Source organism: Corapipo altera, unplaced genomic scaffold (assembly GCF_003945725.1).
Source record: "Corapipo altera isolate COAL_440 unplaced genomic scaffold, ASM394572v1 101, whole genome shotgun sequence".
Taxonomy (NCBI): Eukaryota; Metazoa; Chordata; class Aves; order Passeriformes; family Pipridae; genus Corapipo; species Corapipo altera.
This window is the reverse complement of record NW_020884984.1, coordinates 877,974-895,478: the sequence shown is the minus strand read 5'-3', so window position 1 is coordinate 895,478 and position 17,505 is coordinate 877,974. Positions and strand designations below refer to the sequence as shown.

At 41.8% G+C, this 17,505-nt stretch overlaps 1 protein-coding gene across 3 annotated transcripts in view; it reads left to right on the top strand.

Annotated features, from left to right (window-relative positions):
• Positions 1–3,601, top strand: part of PPARG (peroxisome proliferator activated receptor gamma) — a 56,569-nt gene extending 52,968 nt beyond the window's left edge. For all 3 annotated transcript variants that reach the window (XM_027666031.1, XM_027666032.1, XM_027666030.1), the window contains one exon: positions 915–3,601. In XM_027666031.1, the coding sequence (XP_027521832.1) occupies positions 915–1,162 (248 nt within the window). In that variant the 3' untranslated portion in view covers positions 1,163–3,601. The remainder of the gene's footprint in view (positions 1–914) is intronic.
• Positions 3,602–17,505: the final 13,904 nt, after the last annotated feature.

Genomic DNA, 17,505 nt, shown 5'->3' with positions numbered 1-17,505 from the left:
CGTTGCTGTAGAATCAGATAATTTATTACCTCAAGTTAGAAAACAAATGTTACAAATTCTGTTAAACAGTAATTGCAGCCACTTAAGAATGTATTTGGGGACAGACAGAAATAAGAGAACAGCTAATTATGATGAGGATAATAGTGGTTAAAAAAGACAGACTCTGCCTCTTGCTGAAGTAGCAGCTGTGCCAAGGCTGCCCTGGGCCTCTGGGCTGTGGCAGCACAAGGTACTGACTGCGGCTGGAAACATCCAGCCCAGGCTCCTCCAGCTGGAGCACAACTGGGCTGTTGGCATGAGCCCAGAAAAGGCATTTTCTGCACAAGCCACATCTACTAGTCTGTGCCTAAGCGAGGAGCTGATGCAAAAACCAAACTCCCTAATAGCAGCTGCAGTGGGGTGTGGAGAAGAACTGAACCTGTGGTGTTTGAGCATCCCAGGTTCTTGCGACTGCAGAAGTGGAATTTCTGCCCCTTGTAAACGTATGGGTTCACACCCACCTCAGCAGGAAACACCTTTAATGGAAGCAGCTGCATGCAAATCCATCAGAGTGGATGTTGATTACACATACTGTATCAGAATCCTGGGACTGCTTATCCCCCAGCAGTGTCCCACTCTTCCTTTCCAAAGACACTCCCAGTTTACTGTGGAAAATGCACTGTAGTGGAGTATAAACCTGTCTCTGTATCTGCGCTGTGCAAAATGCTTGAATCCTTTCTGAGACTAATCCTAAAACTTCTTTGAGCAAATTCCAGTAAAATCTGACAAATGAACACATTAACTGATTGTCAAACAGTTCTCAGGAAGTGCCATATGTGAAGGCTTAATATACTGAGAAATGATTAAGAAATTAAGACACGAGGTCAATGTTTCCATATTCTTCACAAACTCAAAACTCCTGATTTTTTTCCCAGATCGCCCAGGGTTGTTGAATGTGAAACCCATTGAGGACATCCAAGACAACCTGTTGCAAGCTTTGGAGCTCCAGCTGAAGCTGAACCACCCAGAATCATCACAGCTCTTTGCAAAATTGCTCCAGAAAATGACGGACCTCAGACAGATTGTAACGGAACACGTGCAGCTCTTGCAAATCATAAAGAAAACTGAGACAGACATGAGCCTTCATCCACTCCTACAGGAAATCTATAAAGACTTGTATTAACGACCAGAGTAGTTCTAATCCGCTGACATAATGTATGTTCTTCAGATTGCACTATTTCTTTGAGAGAAAACTTTGCATACCTAAGAAATTACTGTGAAACAGCATTTAAAAAGAGAGAGCTTAGTATAGTAGATCTATTTTATGCATATTGTTTATAAAGACACATTTACAATTTAGTTTTAATATTAAAAATATCTATATCATGAAATTGTTGGCAGTATTTTCAGAATTAATTTTTTAACTATCTTATTTCTTAAAATTGCTTGTCCAGTATGATTGATGCTTCACTCAAGTTGGTTAAGCATGCAGTTAAATTTTCAACTAAATAAAAGTCCTTCTCCTTGAACATTTCTAGGGAAACATTTTAATATTACAGTCGATTTTGTGCTCCCAAGGCAGCAGCAAAGTAAAATTGAGTCACAGCTTAGTGCAACTTCCTGTGAGAGTTTAAAAGGCAAAAGTTAGAAGTGTCAGGTGTGACAATGTTTGTGCCTTCCGTGACATTATTTGACACCAACAGAGCTGTAAAGAGGGCTTGGTGGCAGTAAGACTTAGGCCCATCATTTGTGGGCAAACCCAAAAACTAGATACTATTTCAAGAATTAATTAAGGAATATGCACTACGACTTGGAATAGGTAGGTACAAAAACTCTTGGCCTGAGACCTTCCCAAATTATTTGATCTGCTATCACTGAACAACATAGTCAAAAACATAATAGAAAGTTGGAATAACGTGACTCCTCCTGAACAAAAGCAAGATTTGAATTAATTCTTGAAAAGATACAGCTGTAGCAGAAACCCTGCAACGTGAGTTTGACTTCACTTGCAACAAGAATGCTGGGAGATGTTCACTGCTGTTGAGATTGTGAGTTTTCTTATATAAGTTGCCCTATAATATCACCTGAGAATTCCACTGGAGCAAAGCACAGGAGAGTGAATAAATTTAACAGTAGGTAAATTTGCTTACACTTAGATTCACATTTTGCTTGCCCACATTTGATAGTTTGAGAATGTGACCCCCAAAGTCAAGCAGGGGTGGTCCACAGTGGCGAACCAGAAGAGGGAATTTTGGGAAAAAAAGCCACCAATTGTGACTTACATATCAAAGTAAGGAGCAGTCTTCAATTGAATATCCTTGGTTTCCTCCCCATGTCCATATTTTATTTATGTAGCAAAAAGTGTGCCTTAAACTTAGTGAGACAAGTTGAGTGGGGATACATAAGTGGACAAAGGTGTAATGTAGGGGTCTGTGTGAGTAGGATCTTCAGGGAGTATAAATTGGCTTTACTCCCAATGTAGACCTTGAAAATATAAGTCACTGCAAATTATACCATAAAGAAGCTGAGAGAGATAAATGTTAAAATAAACCCTTCAGCTCATGCCTTCTACACCTGGAAAAGTTTCCTACTCTTTATTTCAGGTAACCTCTGGGCCTATAGTCAGTTTTAAGTGTTATGGGGGAGTTGGATCATTCAGCCTCAGGGTTTGAAGCCCACAGGTGACATTGCACTGGCATGAAGTCACTGGGAGGCCAAAGTGAACAGCTTTGTTCTTCCTGAGTGTGCAAAGAGCTCCTTTCAGGTAACTCAGACAGGATTGCCCTGAAGCAGGTGGAGCATTGCACATTAATGCTCAGGATTGCAGGGTCTCTGCACAGTTCAAGACAAGCAAGTTGTGCCAGCTGAGCACTGGATCCTGACAGGAATTCCATGCCCACTAATTTATGGCCGTTACAATTCAAAAGAAATTATTCTCTCTCTTCTTTAAGTTATTTTCCACTGGACGTTTGAAAAGTTGCCATCTCTCACTTGGTGGGAGAACCTCTATTAAATCGCAGAGGTCATTCCCTCCTGTAGGAGGAACTGGCACTGAGGAACTGGCACTGAGGTGGACCACAGCTCCAACACTGAATTCCTGTAATAGTAACACACAGCAAAAACTGTTACTCTGAGCCTGCATTTCTCATACAATCCAATTTCCCACTGGCTTCAGTAGATATGGAAGTTCAGAAGCAGCTCCAAAGAAAAAACAAAGAATTCTAGGGCATGGTCTTTCATAAGTTATATTAAAAATTCTTTGAAAAGGAGGGTGGAAGAGGTGCTCTGACAGTGACACTGAGTTCAGCACTTTGTTACAGGAAACAAATCTGTGTAACCCAGAAGCACATTAACCCAAAGAGCTTCATTCAGCTATTGCAAGGGGCAATACTTTTGAAAGTGGCAGTTTAGCAGTGACAGTGTCTAAGCCATTCAGTCCAACAACCCATATATTTGGAGGCTCGTGATGTAATCATAGTCACAACAGTCTAAGATGAAAGAGAAGACAGTTTTGCAGGAACAGGTGTTATCCTTTGTGAGGATGAAGGGACTGAATGCCCCAAAACCTACACTTTTCTTTCAACTGTATAAGCTGCTCTAATAAAATATATTGCTCTCCCTACATTCTGTCTTCTCTTACATATTGATAGTAATTCATCATGTTTTCCTCAAGCCGTGGAAAGTGTTAATTTTTTATGGGAATTACTAATCACTGAAATGTTCTGATTCTAAATGGTTACATCATGGTTAACAAGTTTTGCCTAAAATACTTTTCTACAAGAATAGGTCTTAAGGGAAAAATGTTCATTTAATGGACAATTGCTGTGTACTAATTTAGAACAAATGACTGTTATGAGGATATGAAAACATTTTCTCAAAAAATAGCATTTTCTCTTGTGAATTCTATTCAGAATTTTGATCTAATTGTAAATACTTTCTGTTTCTATGGGACTTTATTTATTAAAAACAAAACCTTGCTAATGGGAGTTCATAAGTAGGTTGTAACACTCTCTGGAGTTTTGATTAGAATGGGCTACACCATAAATGAACAATTTGGGTTTTGATCTTCAGTGCTACTAAAAACATTTAACAACCCAAAAATAGAAGCAGTCAGCTGGTATGTGCCTGCCTTTGAAGAACTTCAGTTTGCTTGTGTTGCACTGTCATTCCTTAGTTCACTCCATCATAACATCTTCAGGGATGATGTGCTGAGTGGGGTACTGGAGCATTCCCACAGGCTTTACAGCTTCTGACTTGTTACTCTGTCTTGTGTCTTACACTCATCTGCTTTTCCAATAGAAAAATGCTAGAGGTAAATCATGTCCAGAGAAAGTCATTTGGTGGTCCTGCACACATCCAGCAGCTCCCTGCCCATTTCCCTCACCAGGACACGCATTAACCAGTCAGCAAAACATTTCTTGTAGAAGCTCAAAAGTGCCCGTTAAACACGGAAAATGACCTTCTTCAGACAAAGTTCATTGGTGACCAGTTGTACAGTAGATATTGCTGTGAGCAGCCTGGACTGAACACTTAGAGATAAAATCATTTCCAGTGTCACCACCCTTAGAGCAGAGACAGCTGAGACCACTTGAATCACAGCAGTTTCCATGCAGGTCATTAATCACCTTCCAGCCCCACGTGAAGGATGTGGTTGGGCCGTGTGTTCCCAATATCACTTGTTCCTGACACACACGGCCCTCGGGAGTCCTGGAAAATGGAATTCCTTGTGACTCCTGTCATGACTTCTGTCACAGACCTCAGAGGTGCCACAGGCCAGCTTCCCTTCAGCACACCCACTCTGGGGGCCAGTCACTGGGGGTGCAGGTCAGCAAGCCCTGGGGGATCCGGATTTCGGATTTGATTTGCAGTTGTAAACTCTCTCTTGATGTTGAATGTGTTTTAAAGGGATTTCCTTCCTGTTAAATGAGAGGTAATAATCTCTCCCTTAACTGGACCTAACATCAACTTTGTAAACACAAGCTATACCAAGCTGCAGCTAGAGATTAATAGAAGGAGGAACACAAAAATTTGGGGAAACCCCCCATGCTCCCTGGGTCAGTCATACACTTGGCAAATGCTTCAGATTTTCATCCAAACATTGGAGAAAATGATGTGCCTCATCATAAATCCCATTCCAACTGCATTTCCTACAGTGATTAAAAATCAGATGCACAGGGATGTGTCCAATATGTGAATATATGCAATGTACTTTCACTCTTAGCACTACATAGGCCTGAAAATGACTGTAGGGAAAACAATTTCTGAATTTCCAATTTTTCATTTTGATATGCAGGATATGGGTGTGAAATCAGAGTGGCCAGGCAGCACATCTTCACTGGTAAGAAAAGAATCAGGAGTCAGTGACTGACCCAACAACAGAAGAAAGAAGGAAATGATTCCAAAACTCTAGATGCAATATAGTATTGTGTTATATGTGTGTGTGCACCTGAGCAAGAACATACACACCATTCAGTTATACCACAGCTCCCAACCAGAAACCATTACCAATAATCTACGGATGGAAGAACTGCAGACACTAAAAGCTGCTGTTCATCACCTTTTCCTCACACATTATGACAGTTGCCTCAAAACATAAAGCTCTCATTGCCCAGTACACAAAGACTGTTTAGATATAAGTATTTTTGCTTCTGGCCAACCTACATTGCCCTCTGGTCCTCTCCCTCATCAGTCCTCTTCTGCCACACCCCTACTTTCAAGCACATCAATTCAGCTGGATTTCCCCCCATATTTGAGCTGTCAAACAACATCTCATTGAGTCCCAGTGCTGAGCTGGAGACAGGGATGAGCAACTGCAGCTCAGGGTATGGAGATGGTGCAGGTTCACTGTGCTCATTCATCAGACCCTGCAAACACCCTCTCAGCTCCAAGGATTCCCCAGACTATCCCTGCTGATGATATCCCAGGCTCTGTTCTGTATAAAAGCTGCACACTCTGCAAAGATATCAACCCTTCTTCCCAACATGCACAGTGTGTCATCTTGGAAACATATCCTGATCCCACTTACTTGTCTGCAAGGCACCTGAAGTTCCTAAACCAGATTAGAGGGTCCAGCTGGACTTGGCTCAACAGACACCAGCACTGTTCCAAGGATCCCACACACCAAGACCAGGTAGTAAGTGAATTTTTTGCTGCCCTATTCAGGATCCCCAGACAGGATCTTACAGGTTTTTACCTTTATTTTTACCTTATGGACTCTGTGTTTGCAAGAAGTTTTTGTATAACAAAGCCAGGAAACAGTGTCTGTACGCTGATGTGCTCCCGAAATAGGAATGGTTAGCCCAGCTCATAGTGTCTTTCACAGCACAGGTCTTCATTGCTTGATGTATCAAATCCTGTGCTAAAGCATTGCGAGAACTTGGGCTGCCTGAGCCAGATCATATAGTGGAGATTCTGTGGGCAAGTCTTACTCTGGGCAAGCGTTACTCAAGGCAGTGACTCTTAGATTTTGGGGTTTAAATTCCTCAGGGCTTCTTTAAAATGTGAAATTAATTTACTTCAATAGGTTTATGCAAATGGCTAAGATCAGTTCCCAACTCTCAAATGGGACAAGTTTCTAATTAGGATTTTGCTAACTGAATGTAGCTTTCTGCTCTGCTTTAGAAAAGGGTAAAGCCTAAAAAGAGCTTTAGCTGAAAGTGAAAATAGTCCTTCTATTGAGACACATACTGTTTAAAGACTCTCTTTTTAATTATTAAGCTTCCTTATTGTGTTGGAAATGGGTAGCACTTTCATAACAGCATTGGCCAAGAGGAATATCCATTTCTCATTATATTATATGCTGTTACCCAACGAGGTTTTTTAGTTCAGTGGAGACAGCAAGGGAAAACTGTACTCTCCAGAGGCAGGGGAGGGAAGGAGGAACATGCAGCACCATTGGTTCTCACACTGGGAAGAGCTGGCAGGGCAGGAGAAGATCTTGTCCTGCTTGCTGCAATGATGATTAAAGCATTCTGTTGTGTCAGCATATCCTCAGTTTGTTAGTGCGAACTCTCAGCTGGCCATATCCTGCCAGATTTGCAAGCAAAGCCTGCCAAGCCATCTCAACAAAAATGTAGCTTTAAATATTATAAATGATGCTGCATTTTGCTGTGGAAATGTTTCCTGAAAAGGCTGTTCCAAAACATCCTTTATTGTTGGGGGAGGGGAGCAAAAGGGGCCTGGGAGAGGGAGGAGGGAGGAAAAAGAACTACTTTTAACAGACTTTTTTTTCTTTTTTGAGGCCAGAGATTAATTTCACATCATTCTGTAAGACCAAATGGATATTTTTTCCCAGCGACTATAAAACATTACAGTAATAATTTTGTATGTAAGTTTTGGCCACTAGGCTGGGGTGGGAGGAAGGATGGAGGGCATCTGAATTTCCAAAGGATTGCAGTGAGGGATTTTGCAATGGATCAGTTCATCAAATCTTCTCGGTGGACATCTGTTTGCTGGCAAGGGAGATCTCTCTTCTTCCTGTTACATTAAATGAAAATTCTCAGCAGAGCAAAGGAGGTGGCTCCTGTAGCAAGGGCAAGGTTTGGGTTCTAGACCAAAAAAAAGGGTTTGATAACAGGAGAGTATCATGAACTGTTCAATGAAATCTCTCCACATCAGCTGTTCGTCTGGAATTTTGGTTGCTGGGTTTCCTTCTTTTCCTGTACATGGCACAGAACCAAGGCCATGGGCCCCAATCTCCAAACATCTGTGCAGACACACACAGACATCCAAAGCTGTTCAAACCTGACATTCCAACTGTGGCCCATTTGTGTGGGGAGGTCCTTTTAGAAAGGACAGAATCTCACAGAATTCTTTCACAGTTCAGCCTCACACCAGAATAAATTGAAAGGAATGATTAGAGTCATGCAATCAGAAGTGGACTAGGATGTGCCCAATCCAAAAGTTTGCCCTTATGTGCAAGCAATAATTTGGTTGCAGTGAGTTGGAATCCAGATTGTATTGTACTTGGTGTCTCTTAACTGAACTATAATCCAAAGATCTAGTAGCTATTTAGCTGAACATTTCCACACATCTTTTATACTTCCTTTTTCTTAAGTTTTCACATTTTAATGTGAATTAATATGATTTATTCTAGTCTGCGGGGCAAGCAAACATGTCCAGCTGTGCTCTGACAGGCAAGAGACAGTGTTACGCAGGTTCTTCTGCTCCTGGACTCTCTGTGTACAGTTTGAGTGCAAACATTTGTTATTTTTACTCTATGCATTTTTACAATGAAATGTAAACAAGGATATTAAAGCCAGAGTCAAGGAAGATTGGACTTCCGAGGTACTTGCCTTTGCAAGATCAATTTATGGAATAAAATCCCAAGTCTCATTATTAAGTCTTCACTTGCAGTTCAGTGGAAAAAGACAATGCAAGTGACTATCAGAAATAGGTTTCCTGTAATAATTAAAAATAAAACAGATTAAATTATTAGTCAGTTAGTATGGTTTTAGTTTTAGCTACTATTGAGAAAAATTAAAGTGTATGAAGATAATGGAAAACTAAGTCACTGGCAGTCCTCTACCTTGGTTTCTGGGTGAACTCCTCAAGAAGTGATCACTGCATTCACCATTGTAATGCAAAGGTATAGACTCCGCTTGCAAGGTTAATTCAGATCTGGTATAATGTCCTTGGAGGCACTGGCATCAGACCAAAATGAAATCACAGTGGATGAAATCATACTAAAAAATGGATTTTGCCAACACGACAGAGTTGCAAAGGTGGCATGTAGGAGTTTTTTGGATAGTCTGAGTTCTGAGGAGGGTTCTTTTGGCACCCAGCAATAAAAATTCTGTACTCACAAAGAGGGTATTTTTCTGATGTAAGCTATTTTTGGTTCCCCAAAGGCATAACTTTTAATTTGCTCTTTGTAGAAGAATGTGAGTTGCTTATCTGCCAGGTAAAATAGAAGTGCAGTGTATTTCTACCTTGTGGTACCACAATAAATTGTCATTACTGGAAATTATACAACGTAATTCATGCATTATCACAGAATGGGTTGGGTTGGAAGGGACCTTAAAGAACATCTAGTTCCAACTCCCCTCATATGGGCAGGGATGTATTGTGAGAGAGGAAACAGTGGGCTGTAAAGCACCACTTATGAAGTTTATATGTGATCTTTCATCCCTGTTTGCTCTTCACCACTCTTCATTTGTACACAATAAAGCTGTACATGTTCACTAACACACAGCCTGGAATGCAATTAACCCAGAGTTTCACTGAAAACCTTCTGAATCCAAGGAAAGATGTCCAAATGTGGGATCAAGCCTGGAGTGTAGTAGCTGATCATGCTCAGAGAAAAACCACATTTGTATTATAAGTGACACGACTCAAGTGTTCGTGGTCTGGGTTCTGGCTGCTCTCAGTCAGACAACATTTCAGATCAGCAGCCTTTGAACCTTCTACTCGTAGAATTGGCCTCCAGATATGGCATGTAAATGAGTCTGACCTTTACCACTCTCTCTGTCAGTCCTGGATAAAGAAATAGGAACTGTGCAAGCAGGACAGAGTCAGTTTGGAGAGCAAACCTCCACCTGTGTCAGAAGCATTGTTTAATATCCATTTTGCTTTTTGGGGTCATGTGCAATGCTGCACCACAGCCCAGAGCAGACAATCCCATGGTTCACAAGTGGTGTTCCCACCAAAACGACAGAGTGAGTAGTTTGGGTACTCTCTGGGTGCTGTTAGGACCCAAAGTGAGCAGGAGTCCATCCTAAATGGAACGCTGGGGATACCTGTCCCAAATATGCAGAAAGGTTGCTTGAAGAACAGTAAATGCCAAGTGTTTTTAAGAATAAATAAGGTGTTAAAAACAATGGAAATGGATTACCAGTGCCATCAGGACTCACCTAAAAGCCACAAGGCCATGCTCAGTAGTGAGCACAATGTGTTTCTCGCCAGCACTCCCATCCTGGCTGATTTTCAGTGGCTGAGAAATTTCTTTCTGTACCAGCAAGAATCCTCCAACTTCCACTTGCAGGAACATTATTATTGGGTTGCGGGCACTGTTCAAACAAGAGGGGGAGAAGCTGTTGTCCAGGGGAGTGAGGCTGGTTTGCCCAGTTCACACCATTCCGTGAAGGAGCAGCTGCACAAGGAGTTGGTGGCCAGGGCAAGGCACAGGACAGCTCGTGGTTCCTGCTGCACCCCACGTTATTCCCATTGTCCCCATTTCCTGTCCCCTGCATCCGGGCTGTGCCCTTGCCGGGTGTGAGTGCCTGTCCTGCTCAGAGTTATGATACTTTGGTGAGGAGCCAAGGGGCTGAGGATACAAGCTAGAATAGCATTTCCTTCCCCAGACCATTGTGCCAGGGGGTGGGAGCTGTGCAGCCCCAGCTGTCCCTGCCCTCTGCAGCCATCCTGGGGTCAATGGCAACCTTAAGGCATCTCGGGAAGGAGCATCTTGCCAATTCCATGGGGCAGCAAACCTTCTCCAACAGCTCTGATTGTGAGAAAACTAAGTGAGAATTCGGAATTTTCCTGCTGAGTGCAAAGACAGGAGGGCACCTCTGCAAAAGCAAATACAAAGGCAAACCACAAAATGAGTTTCTAGTCTGCGCTGGGACCAAAATGAGACAGTTCAAAACTCCCATCAACAACAAATCAAGAAAATCAAGAAAAGCCCCTGTGAAATCCAGTTAAGACTCTTATTCTTGAGCTGCAGTACTGGAATCCAGTTTTCCTCAGCTCCAGGAGGTATCAGCCAGTGCAGGCAGATTCTTTTCCTTTTTCTTTGTGATGGACCTCTTCTACTTTGCACAAATAAATAGACATGGACAGTGCAGGGACTTGAAACCTTTGTCCTCACGTTGCAGGTTTAACTCACTGGCCTCTCCTTGTCCCTTGCCTGGTCTTCCTCTGATCTGCATTCAGCCAAATGAATCCAAGGTCTGGCATCCAGAAGTGCTGAGCAACAAGCAGCTGGATTCTGAATACTTAAATATAGATTTAAGAGCCTAAGGTTAGGCACTGGTTTTGAAATTCTTGTGCAATTCACATTGTGAGACAGTGTAGGGACAGCAGCGTCCAGGAGACACGTACAACAAACATTCTCCTTTACATCAGAAACAAGCCCTCAGTAAGGAGTGGATAGAGCACTTACCCAATCTGCCATGGTGTCTGTTGTTTGCTGGGGTTTTTTTAAGACATTCCAAAGTACCCTACAGATTTCTGGAGAAATGTGCGTTTTTTTTGTTTTCAGTAAAATGACAACAACAACAAAATGAATGAGTCCCATGCTACAGATCAGACAATGTTTCTTAAGAGGGCTTTAAAGCCTGTTGTTACACAAATACAATTTCTACTGCCAAGGGTAAGCTAATATATTCTTGGCATGCCTGGTGAGTCTTAAATCACAGGCAGTGGGTACATTCTGCCTGACAGCCAGAGGAACAAAATTTCCCTTTGATAGATGCATGGTAAAGAACCTCTTGTTCAAAACAAAGCTTGTCCCACCGTGCTCACACATCCTGAAGCTCAGGAGGCATTTTGCATATGTTAACACTGCAGGGCACAAGAATGTTGTCATATGATTATATCTGCTGATTTTCTTAGAAATTACCCCAGCTGTGTTTTAATGCTGCTGCTATAATTTGAAATGAGTAATTGCTCAATGGATTAAGAATCCAACATATTTTATTGGGCATTTTAATATGTCTTCCAAATGCGGTTTCAAAGATAAAATCTCAGCCTCCAAATTGCACCTTTACCAAAGAAAACTGCTCAGACCATTCTCAGCTCTCTGGGTTTGCAACACTGTGCGTGACCAATCCAGTGGAGAAGGTTATTTCAGGAGGGGTCTTCCAGCAAATTGCCCCAAATGTTTAGTGGCAGTACCAGCCAGATCCATGTCACTGATGGGGGAGGGTGAAGCCAAGGGGTTGCAGGTGAGGGAGCAGCCTCATATCACTCCCAAAGCCAGCTGCACACCAAGCCTCATTCTTAGTCCCCCTCTTACAGCATTTTCTGTAGTATTCCTGAAAATGTTTCTTTTTCCAAGGAAAAATCCGTTATTAAACAGCACTAGAAATATTTTAATTTACAAACAAGAAAGCTACCCCAGGGCTGTTCCTTTAACCTTCCATTTCTGCAGCTGTGTGGTCATTGCAGGTGAACAACTCCCTTTCTCTTTTTTTTCTTTTTTTTTTTTTTTTTAACCTTTTTTTTCCCCTCCTGGTTGTTTTGTGAGCTACTTTCTCATGTCTCATAGAAGAGCAGGGGTGCCTGGATACTAAATAGTAAACCAAAATGAAATGATATGTTCTCCAACCAATGTAATGCTGCAGTTCCTGGGCCAGGGCACATCACTGGGGCTGACTTGGACAGGGCAGCTTTTTCCCTGCTGCACACTGACTCTAAAATCAAGTGTGTCCCTTCTGTTTGTGCAGACTTATTAAAGCCACCCATGGTGGGAAATATCCATTGGTGCTATAATATTAAAGTAGAAAACTACGGTTTGAGAGAAGCACTAAGGGAGATGAGAAAAGATTCTGTACATTAAAACAAACAAAAAGACATAAATCACAGTTCTACCAAGGGAAGATGAGGAAATAACAGAAGAATAAAGATTAATTGTTCAATAGCTTCTTTGCTGAAGTCTTCACAGTAAAAGGTTAATTCCCAGCAGGTCCTTAGAATAATTAAAATTAACAACAAATGGAGTACAGAGTAGGAAGAGAATAGGTTAAATATGTTCAGCTGGGTTAGATACATTCAAATGAGCAAGCTGCAAAGAAATTCACCCTGGAGTATTTAAGGAAATAACTGAAGCAATCTGAACCATTAAATGATTACCTTTAAGGACTCATGAATCATAGAAAAGTGAGGTCTCAAAAGACTTAAGAAGGGACAGATTTCTTTTGTTTTTTGCCTTCTTATACAAAAAAGAAAGGACCAAGACTATTACAGGTTAGTCTAGCTTCAAATAGCTAAATAGTTACTGATTTTTTTATTATACATCTTAGAATATCCAGCCAATAGCAACATCATAAGTATTTTTGTCAAGAATAAAATTATGCCACATTGATTTAATTTCCTTTTTTGACAGAATAACTGACCTTGTGAACCTGAGGGAAGCAGTGGAAATGCTGTGACACGACTGCACAACTGAATGTAACATTCACATAGAGAAGCATTGAAAGGTGTTACTGTTGCAGGTGCAAAAATGGACGAAAAAGTATTTCTGAATAGTTTGCTGTCCAAGTGAGAAATCGTACCAGCTGGGATCCCCAGGGGGATTCCTGGGGGCCATTTGCTTAATGAGTAGGATAACAAAATATACAGTGCACCTAGATTTCCTGAATCACATCACAGACCCTCAAGCTTTATGGAGCAGAAGATTTTAATTGAACCTGATCTCGAGATATCGGAATGAGTGTCTGGAATCAACACTGAGGTTCAGCAAATAGAAATGTGGAGTTTTACCCATATAAGGAAAAACTCTAATATGCCATTCCAAACTGTGGAATAAAAGGCAATGTAACTTGAGGATGTGGATAAAGCAAATCACGATCCCAATGCACAACAGTGTTGTGCTGCTGTTGCTAAAAAAGGCAGGCACTGCTTGGTAGTCAAAACATCTGTTTGGCTGACAACTGGCTCTCACCAGGACTGTTGTGTCCTGCTCTTGACTTTCATGGCACAGCCCTAAGATGCCTGAAAAGGAGACAGGGAAGGAGAACTGGGAAATACCAAAAGAAAACCACCTTATTTCACTTCTCAGGAATGTCTCTCCATAGGAAGGCCTCGCTCCTTGGAGAGGAAAACCACCCTTCCCAGCAGCCCCCAGCACACCCACACTGGGATTTCTGGGTGGCATTTCAGGTCCCTGTGTGTCAGCACTGGCTGGCAGTGCCTCCCTCCCATCCAGGCTGGGCTTTGGGGGCAGCAGCTCTTTCGAAAGACATTTGGAAGCCAGGCAGTGGCAGGGCTCTGTCCGTGCCTCCCTGACGGGCTCTCCCTGCCCCGGTCCCGTGCACGGGCTGCTGTTCCCACGAATTGCTGCAGAGTGAGGACTTGATGTTCCCCCGTTCAAGAAAAAGCCTCAGGAAATTGCAAAAAGTCCGAAAAAGCCACAGTTTGTTTTCATAACATTCTTTTCCTTTTAGAGAATTAATTTTTCTTTTTTTTCTTTTTTTTCTTTTTTTTTTTTTTTTACAATCTCTCTGATAGTTCAGGAGTTAATGGACATTAATGATCTAAAAGCTGCAGAAAAAACTATGGCACCAGACACTGGAAAGGTAGTTTGGCTAATTAGCAGGGCTTCATTTATGTAGGAAAAAAAGGATGTTTTAAGTTACACCAAAGAACCTCAGTTTCATTTGTTTGTTTGTTATTTTTTTGCCAGCATCTGTTTCTGAATGAATTTCCAAGTTCCCTCTAGGTCCTCTCCTCTAACTATTTTATTATTTACAAGGCAAAAATGTGCATGTATGTTATGGCTTGATTTCCTAATACTTAATTTAAGTCTGTCCAAAAGCCAAACATCCAATTAATCTCATTCTGCAATGGGGAGAGTTCAGCATGGCATTAATCTCCTGCAAAGATCGATGTTTCAGGCTTGGGTATGGCTTTATCTCTGGAGATACTGCTCCTTCTACAGGCTCTGGCTGTAAATTTTAGATGACTAAATAAAAATAAGACAAATCATAGTCTCCACGATAATGTGACACCCTATATCTGCTTTCCAGTCATATACAGAAGGGCTGTTTCTCTCACCTAATGTATGAAATTTTAAAGGAGTCTGCTTCTATAAATAATAATATCCTGTAACCATGGAACCTAGCAAATCTGATGCCATTAGCTCATTTTTCTCTTTCCCTTCTCACATTCATATCCATGAGACTTGTCAAATAACCAGAACACAATTATTTTGTGTTGGGCAAAGGAAACCTGAGGCACAAGAAATGTTGTGTCTGCCCAGAAAAAAATCTAAAATGTCCCTCTATTACACAGCCCCTCCACGTTGGTGAGGTTGTGTGGACTCCTACCCACACTGGGCTGTGTTTGCGGTGCTGGGGGTGCCCAAGTGCCACAGGGATCTCCTGTCACTGAGGACACTTGTCACTGGCTGTGCCTCTGGCCTTGGCACAGCCACACCCAAAGGGCTGAGCTTTGCTTTACAGAATACACCCTCAGCTCCACACAGGCTAAGATTCTTGGAAAGGGATCTCTGCCATCCATCTGCACTATATACACAAGAAAAGGGCTTTCAGCTTTTTCGGAAAACTAATTAGCTGTAGAATCTCAAAGAGCACCCTAAGTCTGAATTTAGAGCTCTCAGTATGAATCCATCCATCTGGAAATCACTGTAGGAGCAGCAGATTGAGTTTGTAATACAGACGTGATCTGATGGCAATATTTATCTTAATATCCAAGAGAAAGGGTTCAAATTTGCCCTTCCAAAGCGTGATCCAGTCTTGCCTGGGGGCCTGTTTTAGATTGCACCATGCATGTCACTGGACCATCTCCCAAAATGTTGGGTGCTTGGAACTGGCTATTCCAGGTGACAGTTCCCCTCTTTGTTTCCAGCTGTTGCATTTACTATTAGCGGACAAGCAGCAATACATTAAATGCTTTCTTAATGTTTGTTTCTGTTAGGCAATTGTATTTGCCATGGGGATAACATGCAATCAGGGCTGGAAGAAACAGCAGTGTTTGCAAACTATGGGTGGGTGAGGGGAAATTCTTCAGTGGGTACATCCAAGAACAGAAGGAGAAGGGTCTACAAGGCAGGATTTTCTTTAAAGTGTAATAAAGTATTCAAATGTGGGAAGCAGCTCCTTTAGCAGAAAATACAATAAGCCAAGAACAGGTTGAGTTGAGCACCAGCTGCTGCTCACGTAAATAGTCCTGCCATGCTTATCCCTATAAATGATCTGGGGTTTTATTATTAGAGGGAGAAGTGCTAATGCTATATATAAATGTCCATACCGTTCTCCTTAGCTAAGGTTTAGTCACTGAAATGAACACCTTACTAAGTAAATATCCTCACCTCTGTCCTGTGATAACAGGAGCTGCAAGGGATTTGTGTTCATCAAAGGGTTCCCTTAACACAGCTTCAGTGTGTTGGCTTGTTTCCATTTCACTGGTAACAGCATTTTCAGATCTGGAGCTGCCCACAAAACCCCACAAATAGTCCGCCTGGATGTTTAACTACCTGTGTGAATGTGCAGTTCCCAGATCTGCTCAGAAAAAGCCAGAGATGGTGCAGGAGGACAGGCTGCACCTGCTGCTGTACAGCAGAGTTACACGAAGTTTTGTACATCTGACCTCAAATAAACCTCAAATTAAAGAGGAAACTACACACACATGCTCTTCTCCAGCAGCCACTCTTTCAGATAACTCTACCCAACTTCTGTTTTTCCCCTTAAGCCTACCAGGAATAGTGCAAGACTCAGCTCCTGCCTTGGAACAGGAGAATGGATTAGAAGATCTTTTGTCCCCTTCCATCACTTTCCTTCTATTTATCTGCTCCTAATGATGATATTCAGGTCCTTTGCCAGCCCCTCCACCTCATTTTCCTTAAATGGTGACATCTAACCTTGATATCCCAAGTGTTCTTTAATGCTTCTCTGAATTCCTTGATTATTGTTTTACCTGGAGTAACGGTGGGCACCATGTTAAATACAGTCCTGCTCCAAATCCTTTATTTTACAGAGTTTTCTGTGCTATTTCTGTTTTAAAGTAACAGAAAATGTGATGAAAACACACATTGGACTAGTTTAGCAGAGGCTGAAGGTTTCAGCCTAATAATCACCAGATATTTCCTTTGATTTAGATAATTGATTTCAACACTTAAGTGAAGAAAGAAAATAGAGCCATAAGAAGTCATTCTTCTGACTCAATGCTCTTGGAAATCAGTTCCTGAAGTCAATCAAAGAAATCAGTGTTTATCTGTTTTTCAGCATAGTTATTTTCCCTGTTATCAGTTGCCTGAAAAATATGTGCAATAACCTATAGCTGAAGTGAGCCTCCAATCTTCCCATCAGCTTTTGCAGTCGCTCCCAGAAAATATAATGATATTTCACTGTTGCTGCCACACTGCCTGGGGTCTGTTATGGAATGTACTAAGACTACACACCGTTGGCCACGGTATAATAGAGAGAAGCAGGTGGAAAAATAATATATGGTTTTAATTTCCTGCCATCTACTAACCTTTTACTATACCCAAAGCAAAGAGGGATTACAAATAAGATCTTACTTTTTGTTTGTCACTTGATTGATGAACTGTTTAAGTAATTCTCACTATATGCATTTAAAACATATTTTTCCCTGCCACAACGTGCTCTTGGATTTCTTCTCTGGGAACTCGTATTTACAGAGCTTTGCAAAGCCCAAGTGCTGCAGCTGAGTTCGCAGAATTCCTTGGCTTGCTTGTGTAGGATTGGGCATATAGACAAAATAGTGGAGCGACAATCTGTAAGCAGAATGCCACTGCTCCAGCTCCTGCCACACTGACAAGCACTGGGGCCCCGCCAGTGATAAAGAAGTGACCAAATTATCAGCAAGAGAACTTTGGGTCTC